Genomic DNA, 15,462 nt, shown 5'->3' on the forward strand with positions numbered 1-15,462 from the left:
AGCACCAGCTATGTTGGGGGCACAATCTGGATTTAAAGTTTGTGTGAAAAAATGAGCTACAAAAGTGAAAGGTATTCATTGTATGAGCCATCGTCAGGCACTGGCCTCAAAAACACTTCCAGCTACACGAGGGAATGTTTTGCATCAAACAATTCAAATTGTGAATTTTGTCAAAGGAGCTCTCAACTCATGACTTTTCAAGCAGTTCTGTCTTGACATGGATGCAGGCCATGATTTGCTTCTTTTCCACACAAATGTTCGATGGCTTTCAAGAGGAAATGTAACTAAGAGTATTTGAGCTTAGAGATGAGCTGAAATTATTTTTTGAAGTTCAGGGTAAGATGGAATTTTTTGCCTGGCTGGATGATGAGGAATGGATCATGCACCTTGCCTATTTGGATGACATTTTTGAGCAGCTGAATCTTCAGATGCAAAGAAGGAATACAAACATCATAAAATTCATGGATTTCTTGGAAGCTTTCATGAGCAAGCTGGAAAATTGGAAGAGAAACATCAAGATCAAAAATGTTGCAATGTTTGAGAAACTGTCATCAATTCTTGTTGCTGGTGGTGAAGATAAAGTTCTTCCAGAATTTGCAAAAAATGAAATTTTGCAGCATTTTACAGCACTGGAAAATGAATTCAGCCGATATTTTCCTGAACTCGGTAATGAGGAGTTGGATTTAGTGCGAAATGCATTTAAATTGTCAGTTGAAAAAGTTCCTGATTGTCAAGATGAATTTCTGGAGCTGAACACCGATTCGGGAGCAAGAGATATGTTCAATGAGAAATCAATCACAGAATTTTGGTCCTTGATGTGCGATTCCTACCAAAAAGGGGCACGGAGAACTTACACGCACGGTCAACCATGCATTGCTTACATTTGTGTTCACATATCTTTGCGAGTTAGGCTTTTCAACTCTGTTGCAAATGAAAATGAAGCAACGAAGTAGATTGGAGGCTGAAAATTACCTGCCTCAGGCGGCGTGCACACCTCATATCCCTTGCCGACCCCACGGCCACCCCTCTCATCATCACGCCCACCATGCATCATCACCATGCCCTTCCCCATAGGCCCGCAGACTCCACCACACATTGCACCCTTTCAAGCACTCCTCCACGTATCCAAAGAAAAAGAATCACAGGTTTCTCATTGACTAATCTTCATCAGAATAAAATGAATTACAATACCCTGGCATTCTATTGAACTTTTTGTTTATTGAAGTATGCTTCAGTAACTTTAGTCTGTTAAGTAATTCGTTTTGAATATATATATTTTTAAAACTGCTTTTATTAAAGTTTTAAAGTCCTTCAACATTTTCTATTGCTATTAAATTTTAAAACTCCATGATAAAAATAATCCAAGTAAATGTATATGTACTAATGTTGAAAAAATGAAAGATTTTCAACATTATATGCATATTATTTGGAATGCACCTTTTGAGTCAGACAATCTGGAAAGGGGGGAATGACATTCTGACATATGGTGAAAAGGGTGCATGGGGCAAAAAAGATTGAGAACCACTGAACTAGTATTATCATCATGTCAAGTTAGAACTCAATCGGCCGAGACGTCTCAGAGGAGATAGAAAAAAAAATATACCCATCAAAGATGGGGAATCCCCCGCCATTGAAACATTTTTTTTAAAGATGGCCGCCCCAGTCGGCCATCTTGGATCCGGCCATGCCCAAAATCAATAGGGTTCTTCCTTTTCAGGTGGTACATGTGTGACCCAAATTTCAAATTGATATGGCAACGTCGTTTTTTTTCAACATGGCTGCCTGGCGGCCATATTGGATGTCCGAGCAGGCCGAAACCATGTTGAAAAAAGTTCCCCAGGGGTGAGGAACGTAGTAACCAAAAATAATTGAAATCAGATAAGCGGTTTTCCATTTATCACAAAAAAAACTTTTTTTCAAGATGGCCACCCCAGTCGGCCATCCTGGATCCGACCACGCCCAAAATCAATAGGGTTCTTCCTTTTCAGGTGGTACATATGTGACCCAAATTTCAAATCTATATGGCGAAAAAAAAATTTTCAAGATGGCCGCCCCAGTCGGCAATATTGAATCCGGCCACGCCCAAAATCAATAGGGTTCTTCCTTTTCAGGTGGTTCATGTGTGACCCGAATTTCAAATAGATATGGCGAACAGTTTATGAGTTATCGCACTCACAGCTATAAATGTTGACGCCCAGACGGACGGACGGACAGCCAGACGCCCTGGGTGACAACAATATCCCCCTTCCACCACGTGGCGGGGGATAAAAATTGACGGATGGACAGTTATATTTGGTCAGCGAGCTGACCAAAAGGCAGGGCAGTAATAGACATTCACAAAGATGACGAAAAATAAAGAATAACAAAAATCCAGAGCAGCAGAAACTCCGCAACATCAAGAAGCAAGACAAGAAGAGAACACAGCAACAATGACTGCATTCTCCCCTCCCGCACCTGCAATCTCCCAGTCATTGTGTTGTACTTCAGTCAGTTGTCCATACTATCTGATTCAGGAAGACAGTTCAAGCCTATGAAACCTTTGCCACCCATGTGTGAAATGGGGCCATCGCTGTACAATACAAAACACACAGGAAATGGCACTTTGTGTTGGCACGGTGGTGATGGTCAAGTTTAGCCCTCAACCAGTCAAATATCCCTGGGGGGGGGGGGGGGTTAACATGGTAAGGCAAGCCTTGGTCTTATTTGCTGTCTTTCCCTTTCCTCCCACCCGCTCCTCGCTGCCCCTCCCTCTCTCTGTCCCACTCTCACTCAATTCTCCCCCTCCCATCTCTCTACCCCTCTCTTAGTATTCCTGTCAGCGAAGCAACGGGTGGTATTTGCAAATACACACTAAAGCTGAATGAGAGCAAAAGCATAAAGACAAGTTAAGGCCCAGTCACACCTTGACGTTATAGCCAGCTTATGCCGATTTTTGGAAAATTAGTCTAAAACGCTGGCACACGTCGAATACGTTATGGGTAAGTTTTGAAAACATTGAGAGCACGCTGAAAAACACTGCCATACGTTGTTGTACCCTGGCTTTAAACGTTGTACTTTTCGGTTGTCCTCCACTTTTCCATGCTTGAAATTTTAAGACTTATGCCAACGTATGACTCACACGTTCCGCATAACGCTGGCCATTAGTTGTAGGCACGTCACGCGATCGTTGACACACATCGACACACGTTACTTGCGAGTTACTCATAAGTCGAAACACGTCGAGGTAATGTTTAGCGTACCCGAAACTTATTTCTAACCTATGAGTAACGTGTTGTACTCACGTTACGCGATCGGTGACACACAGACACACGTTACTTGTAAGGTGCTCATAAGTCGAAACACATCAAGGTAATGGTTAGCGTCAGTGTTCCAGACTCCCTGTTTTTTGTTTTTTTGTTTTTTTTCTTCCTTCCTTCGGTATGATGGTGATTTTGACACTTCGATTTCTAGTGCGGTTATAATATAATATAATTAATACGCTGCCGCTCAACGATTTAAATCATAACCGCACTGTACACTGAACACCGTCATACCGATGAAAAAAAAAAAAAAAAACGGGAGTCTGGAACACTGACGCTAACCATTACCTTGACGCGTTTCGACTTGTGAGCACCTTCACGCACACCAAACTTACCCATTCCGTATTCGACGTGCGCCAGCGTTTTAGACGCATTTTTAAGAGGTCGGCATACGCTGGCAAGATCGCCAAGGTGTGACTGCGATGTTGACACTTCCATTTCTGCGGCGGTTATGATTTGAATCGTTGTGCGGCAGCCTTTTCATAACTTACGCCACGTCATCGTCGGCGATGCGTGCAACGCGCTATGCCTAAGTTCGACTATCGTTGGGCATAGGTTGTGAAGGCCGACAACAGGTTCAGCATTCGTTGGTATAAGTTATCGAAAACGCAACAAAACGTTCTGTGTCCGTTACTAATACGTTATGCATAAGACCAAGTCGCTATGAATACGTCCGAATCTTTAAAAAAAAAAAAACATCAAAAGTTCAACGTAAGCCAGCGTTTTACATACATTTTAATACGTTGCCATTGCTTGCTAAAACGTCAAGGTGTGACTGGGCCTTTAATCATAAATTGCTTTGCTGTGTATGGGTGAGCTTTGTTTCTTTGAAATAAACACAAGTTTGGATTACACCCGCCTGCCAGTTGCACTTCAATTGATTCAAGTACTTTGAGTTTCCTGACTACTTATTTTGACACCCGTTTACTGCTTCAGAGATGCTTTCAAATTTTTTTCAGGTGCTTCATAAATTATCGATGATGAATGATTACTTTCACGACTAAAGCTGGACGGGGGTTACGTTTTCACCGCTGTTTGCTGATCTGTGATAAGGATATCTCAAAAAAGTTATGGATCGATTCGTATGAAACTTGGACAGATTTGGTGTTTGAAAAGGACAGATCTTTTATTGATTTTGGTGAAGATCCAGATGCGATAATTTTTTAAGGGATTCTTCTAGTTGTGTGTGTGTGTGTGAATGCTGAGAAGCAACGAAAAAGGCATTCGGTGGAGCGCACACCTTTCAGGCTGAACAGTTTACATTTTGTATCCCACCGAAAGGTCGGGTCTGAATCCGCACCTTAACCAAAATTGAATCGGTTTGTTCTCGTCACCGAATCAACTCCTCCTAGTTTTATCGCAACTCGTCCACAACCTTTTGAAATATCATGGTATATATTGTTTTTGGTCACATCTCAATGGTGAAGAAGCACTTTAAAAAATTTGCATTTCCCTGTCTGAATTCGGATCTTCGTTGAAATCGACTCAATTCGACCTTCCCCCACACCCAACTTGTCCACCAAGTTTCATCCAAAAATGTGAGTGAATGGTGCAGAGGTAATGTTTGAGCTGTCTATCCTGGGTTTGATCCCAACTATAAACTGTCAAATTGGTGCTTTTCAGGTGGAGCATGGTATTATGGTGCCATTTTTCAGTTGGACAATAAGCTGGGTGTCTCCTCTACTAGTATTTGACCTGGTGGATGTAAAAGATCCCAAGGTGTCTTTTATGAAGAGTGGTCAAGTTAACGCTGGCACGCTGAGCAAATTACAATTTCTTACGCAAATGATCTCTAATCCAATATTGGGCCTGACGAGGCCGTTCAGAAAAGACTCAGACAAACCATTCCCCTGTGGCCGACGTCACAAGATGGAAATGAATGGGGCCATGAAGATGTCGTCTCGTAAGTAGACACACGAGATAGCAGGTAAAAATATAACCAGTGACAGTAAAGGCTGATGGAAAGTCTTCTCATATGTTGTTATCTCTTCTGTTTAAGGATTTATAAAGAACATCAAAAATGGCAACAAATTGGAGAAAAAAAAAATCCAGATTTTATCATGTAATGGAAAGTTCATCATTTGCATTTCCTTTTAGCAACTTCCACAATGCACCACCCCTGCCCCCCCCCCCCAGTTATTTGAGGTGTGTATAATGGAGTCTCTACCCTTTCTCCTCCCAAGAGATTGTCTCCGATGTCTGTCAGAAAATAGTAAAATCAACAGCACTTTGGTCAGAATCCAGCAGCTGGAAATTAGAATTTATTCCTTGAGTTTCAGAACACAGTGGCCTGCTCACTTTGACAGCCAACCCAAACAAATTCAAAAGGGCAGAGCACTCCATTATGGAGTCGGCCTCAGAAGCACCATTGCAAGAGTTTATAGCTGGGTCTACCTCCAGCAAAGTCATCAATCAGAGACCACGATAGTATTCAGTCTGAAATATACTACGTTGATTGTGCAAATGGCAAAGGAATGAACAAATATATCCTTCATTTTTCCATTCCATTTAGCTTTTGAACAGGATTTGCTCGAGAAGGTTGGCATTCACCAGAAATCCATCATTGAAGGAACTTCTTTGTGCAAGCCATTATAAATGCAGCACACCATACTTAGATCGCACCCGTTGTGATGCTTCATTTCCAGTTGATCCAGGTTTTTTTTTTTGTTTTTTTTTAATAATAAAAACTACTGCAGTCGATCTTCCATACGAGTTAGAAAAGCGCAAATACAACACACCACGAGATTTATTTGAAGTCATATTTAAATAAAGGTCCGAAATGGACGAGAAAGCCTGGTGTTGGTTTTACAGTTAGGATGGCTGGCTTAAAATCTTGGGGGTCTTGAATTCAAGCCCCTGTTGTACAGACTTAGCCTGTCACCCTTCTGAAGTCAGCAAAATGAGTACAGGCGTGCTGGTAACAGGGGAAATTGAATCAGAAAATGATGCAGCCAGCCACAAGCTGAATACGAAAAGAAAAATATATATATAAAAAATAATTTGATGACAACATAAAGTAATAAATGAAAGGCAAAAGCTATGGAGGATAATCAGGACCACAAACCACGTTGAAAATGCCGACAAGACGAGGCGTCACTAAATCCATGGAATATAGAGACTAGGCCGGGGTTCAATTTTTTTGTGGAGCGCTTACCAAGTGGCTTAACCACTCCATTCGAACCATGGATAGGGAACGGCTGGCATGGCAATTGCTTGCGAGCTGCGGCCATATTGGAGTACAGCGAGAACACAAAGGAACGTCCATTCATGATCGATTGTTCATTGTTACAGCCAAAGAAGTGGGGTGAAATTGCTTGTCCCAAAGCTTGGGTGGGTCGACACCCTGGACACCGTCTAAATAATACGAGAAGATGGGACACCCAGCTCAACATCCATCCGAGGGTCGGTGCAACATGCGATGGACCCCTCAGAGTTTGTCAGGGAAATCATGGTAATCGGACCAGACAGCTTCAAAGGTAAGTGCGTTACCTCTGCACCATATTCAAATGCACTTCATGAACATAAGATAGAGAAGTAAAAGAAATTCACCATTCCGTGGACAACTGAGGATCTCATTCTGAATCCTTGAACGCCCTCCCACAACTCGAAACGTTTGTATTGTTACTGCTAGGCAGTCCAAGATACGACAACCAATCCTCCCTATCGGCAATTCACCACGTTACATGTAAAAATATGGAGATTTATTTTTGTTTACTTGTACTCCAAGATGGCGGATCACAAATGTATGACGTCACACGCATCCCCAGCATTCGCGCCCGAAGAGGAGAATACACCGGCTCACAATGGACAACCCTTTTCGAGAGACAGTGGGATGTTTAACATCCAGCAGCAGATGCGAGATGATACCAAAACCTTCACGAAATCCATTGATGGAACAATTGCTTTAACGTGTCTGTCGTATCTGCTCTGAAAATAAAATAAATCCATATCCGCACACCCCGAAAAGAGCGCACTGTCCACGTAGACAGAGCGCTCTCTCAATCAGCACACACACACCAGAACATAACGCACACCGGAAGACAATTAGAAGCACTAAGTAATGCCGAATAGAGAATGGTGCGTTCAGCTCACCGACACGCGTGCGCTGCAGAGGAACCACGAGTACCCCCCCCCCCACACCCCCAATGTGCAGAACTGCTACAAACCCCACCCCAAGCAGACGCGCCCTCCAATCAGAACGCGAACGTCATCAGCTTGTCAAGATGTCCCCCTCTTCGTGAGTGGAGCGAAACGATAGCCCGAGATTATACCAATCACTCATTTTAACTTTGGACAATTTTATTAACCGTTAAATAAATAGGCCTCGGTCATCTTGACTGTTAGAACAGGATAGTTAGCTTCCCCAGTAAAGGTTTACATTTTCAATTCAAAATATCGACACTAGTTTTGATTTAGTAAATACCATTATAATTTATTTAGAGTTATTCATCGTTGACCAGAGCTTGAGGAATTTGGAACTATCAATTTAAATTTTTTTCACCTTCACTCCCCAACCGCTACAATCCAGCGATCCCCATTACCAATGACCAGTCTCCCCACCCAAACCCTGAAATAGTGCTTCATTTTCAGCAAGATGGATAATTTATTAAAGCGTGCTCAAATTAAAAGCATTTTGAGCTTTCATTCATGGACCTGAAATGTTGTCCGAACAATGAGAAAGCTCTTTCAATAAAATTCCTTTAATGGCCAAGTTGTTCCCTCCATGGTGATGTCGTGAGTTTCGAACAGTCTGAGTAAAGCCATGTCGGTCAGGTTTCCTTACAGATGAAATTAAGCACGAATGATTAATTGATGTACAAGAACTGGCCACGAAGCAACAGTTGGAAATAAATACCTATTAAGCTGACATTGTGCACATGTAATACAAGAAGCTCAAATGAGCCAAGATCCTCATCCACTTCATGATGACGTTATAAAAACGAATATGACGTCATTGTAATGCATCAGGTTTGCGATAAATGATCTGTGCTAATGCCCGGCTTGATTCCCGCAAACAAAATTCAAACAGCTTGCCTAGTTTCGGAAACAATGGTATAGGCGATTTGACGTCAACTTTTTTCTAGGAAGACTTTCTAAAATCGGAGATAGTTACTGCCTGCGTGTGGGCTTTCTGCATATACATGGCAAGTTTCATGAAGATCCGATGAAAACTCTGGGTTGTGAAACAAAAAGTCAAAAAATAGGAATGACATCAGAAAAATTGATATGACATCATAGGTGATGTATCATATGTGCGGTAATTCATCTCTGCCAATGCCCTGTTCGATTACCGCAAACAGAATTCAAAAAGCTTGCCAAGTTTGAGATAATTTTTAGGCGATTTCCATCAGTGGAGATTTTGACGTCATAACTTTTTTTTTCAAAATCGGAGATGGTTACTGTCTGCGCAGGGTATTTTTACATATATATGCCAAGTTTAAGGAAGTTTCAATGAAAACTGTAGGCTGTGAAACAAAAAAGTCCACAAGAAGAAGATGAAGAACAACAACGTGAGTAAGACTTAGAGATCCTCCACGAGGATCTGAAAATAAATAAATTAAAAATTGTCCACCAGTCAATGAAATACACTGTGTGAGTGTTATTCCTAATAATTTAATATAGGTTTACAGAATACAGCATAAATCCACGGTATACATGCCTTTCGCGATGAGAACACGGGGTCCGAAAGACCTAATACTGCCGTCCGACAAAACTTCGTGTACAAGTGGTGAAACTTCAGCACGTCCGCGTGCTGCACCCGGTTCCGTTTGTGCTTTTATCCTTCACCGGATATTATACCAAGTGCTCAGCCTCCACCATTCGCTGGTACCAGCACGAAATACAGCAGTTAGCCAGATTAAAGGAGCAAAGATAGTCTCAGTAGAAAAGAAGAAAAAAAATTAAACGATGGAGTACCATCAGAACATTCGCCTTGGAACGCTAGAAAAACTGCACGTAGTAGAAACACAGTTGTCCGCATTGTAAACAGTTCTGATCAGACTTTGGTTACCACCTCAAATGACATTGTTCCTGCCGTGTTGCCGTGTTAGACCAAAAATAATAATAATAATAATAATAATAATAACAATAACAATAACAATAAATTCCAGTTGCTGCATGTTAAAGTCCTAACGTTAACTCACGTGATGGAAGTACCTGCAAATATGTTACTCGTACAAATCAATACCCTTTTCTTACAACAAACAGAATTCCACAAATGCTTGCTTGCTAACAGTATTACAATCGATAAAAATGACAATTCAGTCCGTACGTAGTCACTGTATGAAACCCAATAATTTAAAGCTTTACCCTCCAAAGCAACCTGCGGATCAAGGTTGATAGTTTACGATAACAATAAAACCTTAAATAAATACACTCTTGGACGCCCCCCACCCGACCCCCCCATGACGATGATTAAGGCACATTGACTTTAATAACAGATGAGAGATCAAATCAAAGGATAAATATTCCAAACCAGACTTCAGCCGAGAGGAGAGATAGGTGGGAGAGATAGGTGGGAGAGATAGGTGGGAGAGATAGGTGGGAGAGATAGGTGGGAGAGATAGGTGAGAGAGATAGGTGAGAGAGATAGGTGAGAGAGATAGGTGAGAGAGATAGGTGAGAGAGATAGGTGAGAGAGATAGGTGAGAGAGATAGGTGAGAGAGATAGGTGAGAGAGATAGGTGGGAGAGATAGGTGAGAGAGATAGGTGAGAGAGATAGGTGAGAGAGATAGGTGAGAGAGATAGGTGAGAGAGATAGGTGAGAGAGATAGGTGAGAGAGATAGGTGAGAGAGATAGGTGAGAGAGATAGGTGAGAGAGATAGGTGAGAGAGATAGGTGAGAGAGATAGGTGAGAGAGATAGGTGAGAGAGATAGGTGAGAGAGATAGGTGAGAGAGATAGGTGAGAGAGATAGGTGAGAGAGATAGGTGAGAGAGATAGGTGAGAGAGATAGGTGAGAGAGATAGGTGAGAGAGATAGGTGAGAGAGATAGGTGAGAGAGATAGGTGAGAGAGATAGGTGAGAGAGATAGGTGAGAGAGATAGGTGAGAGAGATAGGTGAGAGAGATAGGTGAGAGAGATAGGTGAGAGAGATAGGTGAGAGAGATAGGTGAGAGAGATAGGTGAGAGAGATAGGTGAGAGAGATAGGTGAGAGAGATAGGTGAGAGAGATAGGTGAGAGAGATAGGTGAGAGAGATAGGTGAGAGAGATAGGTGAGAGAGATAGGTGAGAGAGATAGGTGAGAGAGATAGGTGAGAGAGATAGGTGAGAGAGATAGGTGAGAGAGATAGGTGAGAGAGATAGGTGAGAGAGATAGGTGAGAGAGATAGGTGAGAGAGATAGGTGAGAGAGATAGGTGAGAGAGATAGGTGAGAGAGATAGGTGAGAGAGATAGGTGAGAGAGATAGGTGAGAGAGATAGGTGAGAGAGATAGGTGAGAGAGATAGGTGAGAGAGATAGGTGAGAGAGATAGGTGAGAGAGATAGGTGAGAGAGATAGGTGAGAGAGATAGGTGAGAGAGATAGGTGAGAGAGATAGGTGAGAGAGATAGGTGAGAGAGATAGGTGAGAGAGATAGGTGAGAGAGATAGGTGAGAGAGATAGGTGAGAGAGATAGGTGAGAGAGATAGGTGAGAGAGATAGGTGAGAGAGATAGGTGAGAGAGATAGGTGAGAGAGATAGGTGAGAGAGATAGGTGAGAGAGATAGGTGAGAGAGATAGGTGAGAGAGATAGGTGAGAGAGATAGGTGAGAGAGATAGGTGAGAGAGATAGGTGAGAGAGATAGGTGAGAGAGATAGGTGAGAGAGATAGGTGAGAGAGATAGGTGAGAGAGATAGGTGAGAGAGATAGGTGAGAGAGATAGGTGAGAGAGATAGGTGAGAGAGATAGGTGAGAGAGATAGGTGAGAGAGATAGGTGAGAGAGATAGGTGAGAGAGATAGGTGAGAGAGATAGGTGAGAGAGATAGGTGAGAGAGATAGGTGAGAGAGATAGGTGAGAGAGATAGGTGAGAGAGATAGGTGAGAGAGATAGGTGAGAGAGATAGGTGAGAGAGATAGGTGAGAGAGATAGGTGAGAGAGATAGGTGAGAGAGATAGGTGAGAGAGATAGGTGAGAGAGATAGGTGAGAGAGATAGGTGAGAGAGATAGGTGAGAGAGATAGGTGATAGAGATATATATAGAGATAGGTGAGAGAGATAGGTGAGAGAGATAGGTGAGAGAGATAGGTGAGAGAGATAGATATATATAGAGAGATAGATATATATAGAGAGATAGATATATATAGAGAGATAGAGAGATAGAGAGATAGATATATATAGAGAGATAGAGAGAGACCGTGCTGCCACATTGTTAATTCCTTTAGTTTTAGTGCAGAACAAAAATTTTCCTCAGTAGATTTGCATTTATTCCAACGTGAACATAGCAGCGTGTGTGCGTGTGCGTGTGCGTGTGCGTGTGCGTGTGCGTGTGCGTGTGCGTGTGCGTGTGCGTATATAGATAGCCAGTTTCATCATGTCAAGGTAACAAGATATCCTCCATGTTATGGCATTGCAATAGACAGTTATTTTACTACCAACCCCCCCCCCCAATCCGATACGCACTGTCCACCATGAAAGCAGGCATCAACAAGTTGCGTAGGTAACATTTCAGCTCCCCTCCTTATTTGTATTTATGACAAATGTCGCTCGCACATAGGGACGACATGACAATATGGACCAGAAAAATGCTTCAGGGCTGCAGCCACCCTTTCAAGGCGGCAGCCTCGTCAGTCAGTGATGAACCCTCTGCCCCATTTCCTCAGACCACAAAATCTTGCACGGCGCACCTCGGACGATCATTGCAGGCGATCGGCCTGAAATGGCGTGTAGCCGGCAGCGGGAGGACTGGCTGTGGACATTGGCTGCTGCAGGGCAGCATAGCCGTAGGCCTGTGGTGTCAGATAGGCCGCTCCATGGGTCGTATATGGATACTGATCGTAAGCGCTCGACGCGTACTGCATATAAGCTGCGGCTGCTGCGGTGCTGTAGTCAACGTAAGGGGAAGTCGGTGGTGGAGTTTGAGCCGGAATCACAACACTGGGTTGCAGTAAAGTTGTTTGTGGATAGACGTATTGTGTTGGAATTCTAAGGGGAAAAAAACAAAACAAACAAAAACACAGGACAAGGGTGAGGGGTGGGTGGGGAGATTTGTTAAGAGCACATGGACAACTGACAGACCACAAGGTTCCCCCAAATTCCTCTAAATGGATCAGCTGCTACCATTTCTTAAATGGCAACAGCTTCAATTTCAACCACCCACATCCCAACATCCACCACAAAGGCCAACTTTCTCAATTATACCACTCCCACCCAAACTCCTCCAAAAACATGATGGGGAAGAAAAAAATTTAAAACGTTCAAAAAAAAGTAAAAGCACACCCAATCAGCACCAAAGGAGAAAACGTTATGTTGGATAAAGTTGTGTTTCAACAGCAGCAACCACAAAGCAAACCACCAAGTGAACAAAAAAAATTATTATTAAAAAAAAACAGTGCAGAACTCAGTGCAAAATGCAACATTCAAATGGCACTGCTCATTGCCACATGAGGCCGAGCACAAGTGTGTGAAGCGTGCATTATGGCATTCTGGCCGATACAAAAAAAATAAAAAAAAATAAAAAAAAAACACAAACAAGCAAAAGTGATAAATAAATAATAATAAAAACAACCAAAACCGAAAAGCTTGAAGGCCTTTCAAGGAAGCTCGTGGATTGACAGTGTTGCCTTGACAAACATTTTTGGGTCACAATGTTACCATTCAAACAGAAGACAATGATAAAACAGCATCGTTCTGTAAACATCCCAACTCCCAAAGGTTTCTCAAACACCAAACTTATGAGTAATCCCTCAAAACTGTTACCTCAATACCATAGCACGTGGACAAACAACAAACCGCTTTCAGACATTACCATAGCTGGCAAGTGTCTTGCACTTGGAACAATTGGCGCCCAAAGTGGATTTTACACAAACCAACAACGGGCCACGCGACCATGCGATACTTCACTACCGAGTGCACGATGTGTGAAAGATCAAAGGTCTGACAAGACCTGCCAAAGGAACGAATGGAACAGCTCTCCTGCAATTTATAGGACAAACGGTGTTGAATTGCACTGCAAGACGATTTGTCTCTTCCTCGAAGCAGACAAAACCATCTCAACCACTGGCGACAAAGACCACGTATCGACCTTCAAGTCACGTCTCAGAGGGCAGTCAGCACGTGCCGACAGGATCGTTTACAGACTGGAGCAAACGACCGCAAAGGGGGGTGGGGGACAACTCGGCAAACAGCTGCTCGTGCAAACCACGTGTGACACCGTCCCACCTCCCCAAACACCCTACTGCGATTTACCGACACATTTTAACCCACACCATATTCATTCCCAAGCTGACAGCTGCCAGATGGATTATGAAACGAGTTCAATTCGTCGTAATTTGTCACACAAGGTCAACAATTTTCACTTGGCAAAGGTGGAAGAAAGTTACCCTCTCTGCCCTCAAACATCACGAACCGCCGATCTGGTTACAAAGCAATTCGATGCAAAAGCAAGAACATCGGCATACAATCGCCCAACCCTCACAAATATTTAACAACGTATATAATATTCCCACAGGACAACCCAGATCCAAACAAAACGTGCGCGTCACCCAAGTTTTATTCGGCAAATGGAATGAGAGAAGGGTAATCAAATAGCATTTCAAGAGTGGAACCCAACATTTGAAAGAACATAGAGTTCAATTCTCAGTGAACGCAACAAAACACTTTCAAGCACTACTACAACCCCACTGTAAAGTAGAAGTCCACTCGGTCGAGCGCATACCTCCGCCATGCAATGCCTGATCCATGAGAACATATCGGGCCCATTACATTTTTGAAACATCATGCCAATATGAAAATATCAGTCCTGTATCGCTTTTGCTCCCATCTCTCAATGGTGAAGAATCACTTTTAAAATTAAATAATTCTCGTATCGATTCGGATCTTCACCAAAATTGAATAATTGGTACTTGTCGCACACCCAATGTGTCCACCAAGTTTCGTCCAAATCTGCCCACAACTTTTTCAGATACCATGCTCTATAGTTTTTGGCCCTCTCTCTCAATGGTGAAGAATCACACAAAAAAATAGTAGTCGGTTCTGGATCTTCACCAAAATTGAATCAGTTCGTCCGAGTCGCATTCCAAACCTGTCCACAACTTTGAGATATTCTGCAAACAAACAAAGACAAACAAGAGGGTGAAAACACCCTTCACCACCTTCGGTGGCAAAGGTAAAAAGGAAAGACAACTAGCATCCCCACCTGTTACACATCTCTCCCCCCTACCATCCCCTCAACCCCACACTCAGAGTGGATGTCATATTGGACTGGGTGAGGTGTGGGCGGGGTTCACACCATGGAGGATGAACGTGCTCGTGGATTGGTAAAGGGATGGGCTAACTGGCTTCCTCCTAGTTTCGAGTCATCAACATCAACGACTCCGCAACCTTTCAATGGGATCTGCCCACAAAGTGCACAGGTCTCCAGAGATTCCAACATCCTATCAACGTGTGCACAGTCACATTAACAGAAGATAAAAAAATAAAATAAAAGATGATGACAATGAGGAAGTAGAGAAGAACAAGAGAACGAGTAGTAGTTGTAGTAGTCAGAGAAAGTAGGAGCAAGAGAAAGACAATTCATGCAAGAAAAATCTGTACACACCACTCAAAGTACACCCCACAGCAAAAAAAAAAAAACAAAACAAACAACAACCTCCACCTTGAAATGCAGGAAGTGGTGAAACAGCAAAAGTAAAAAGAATTGTCCAAACCAAACGTTAGTGCACAACACTCAAGAGAAGCATGCGACCTACGCAGAGTGCTCGACAGGTGAAGGAGAATTTGACTTATTCCCTCTACGGCGGCTTCTCCAATAATTTATCCATCCTTTGCGAAATGCTTATCTTAACGCTACACTCTGCCTGTTAGACCAGAGAGACACACACACACAAGTACGAGAGTTGGTTCAGGAGGCACCTGCAATATAAATCAAGAAAAAAAATAAAAAACAACTAATTTGGCACACACAAAACACAACTCAGAACCACATGTACAAAATAAAATAAATGGGGAGTGGACATCCACA

The 15,462-nt window shown here is 42.7% G+C and overlaps 2 protein-coding genes across 9 annotated transcripts in view; both read right to left on the reverse strand.

The window, feature by feature from the left end:
• Positions 1-7,469, reverse strand: part of LOC147035299 (adenylyl cyclase-associated protein 1-like) — a 129,536-nt gene extending 122,067 nt beyond the window's left edge. For 4 of the 8 annotated variants that reach the window (XM_085896657.1, XM_085896642.1, XM_085896636.1 and 1 more), the window contains exon 1: positions 7,392-7,469. Coding sequence is in view for 4 of the 8 variants with exons in the window: in XM_085896632.1 (XP_085752758.1) it covers positions 6,849-6,875 (27 nt within the window). In the remaining 4 variants the exon portion in view is untranslated. Of the gene's footprint in view, positions 1-6,848; positions 6,982-7,391 lie in introns of those variants that run through there. The other 4 variants (XM_085896632.1, XM_085896630.1, XM_085896645.1 and 1 more) reach the window with 3 other exon arrangements.
• Positions 7,470-11,559: 4,090 nt separating this feature from the next.
• Positions 11,560-15,462, reverse strand: part of RBM24 (RNA binding motif protein 24) — a 9,630-nt gene continuing 5,727 nt past the window's right edge. The window contains exon 4 of the mRNA XM_085896680.1: positions 11,560-12,425. Within this exon, the coding sequence (XP_085752806.1) occupies positions 12,137-12,425 (289 nt within the window). The 3' untranslated portion in view covers positions 11,560-12,136. The remainder of the gene's footprint in view (positions 12,426-15,462) is intronic.

This window comes from Eptatretus burgeri, chromosome 1 (genome assembly GCF_056783735.1).
Source record: "Eptatretus burgeri isolate ZD-2024b chromosome 1, Ebu_testis_v1, whole genome shotgun sequence".
NCBI classification, from domain to species: domain Eukaryota; kingdom Metazoa; phylum Chordata; class Myxini; order Myxiniformes; family Myxinidae; genus Eptatretus; species Eptatretus burgeri.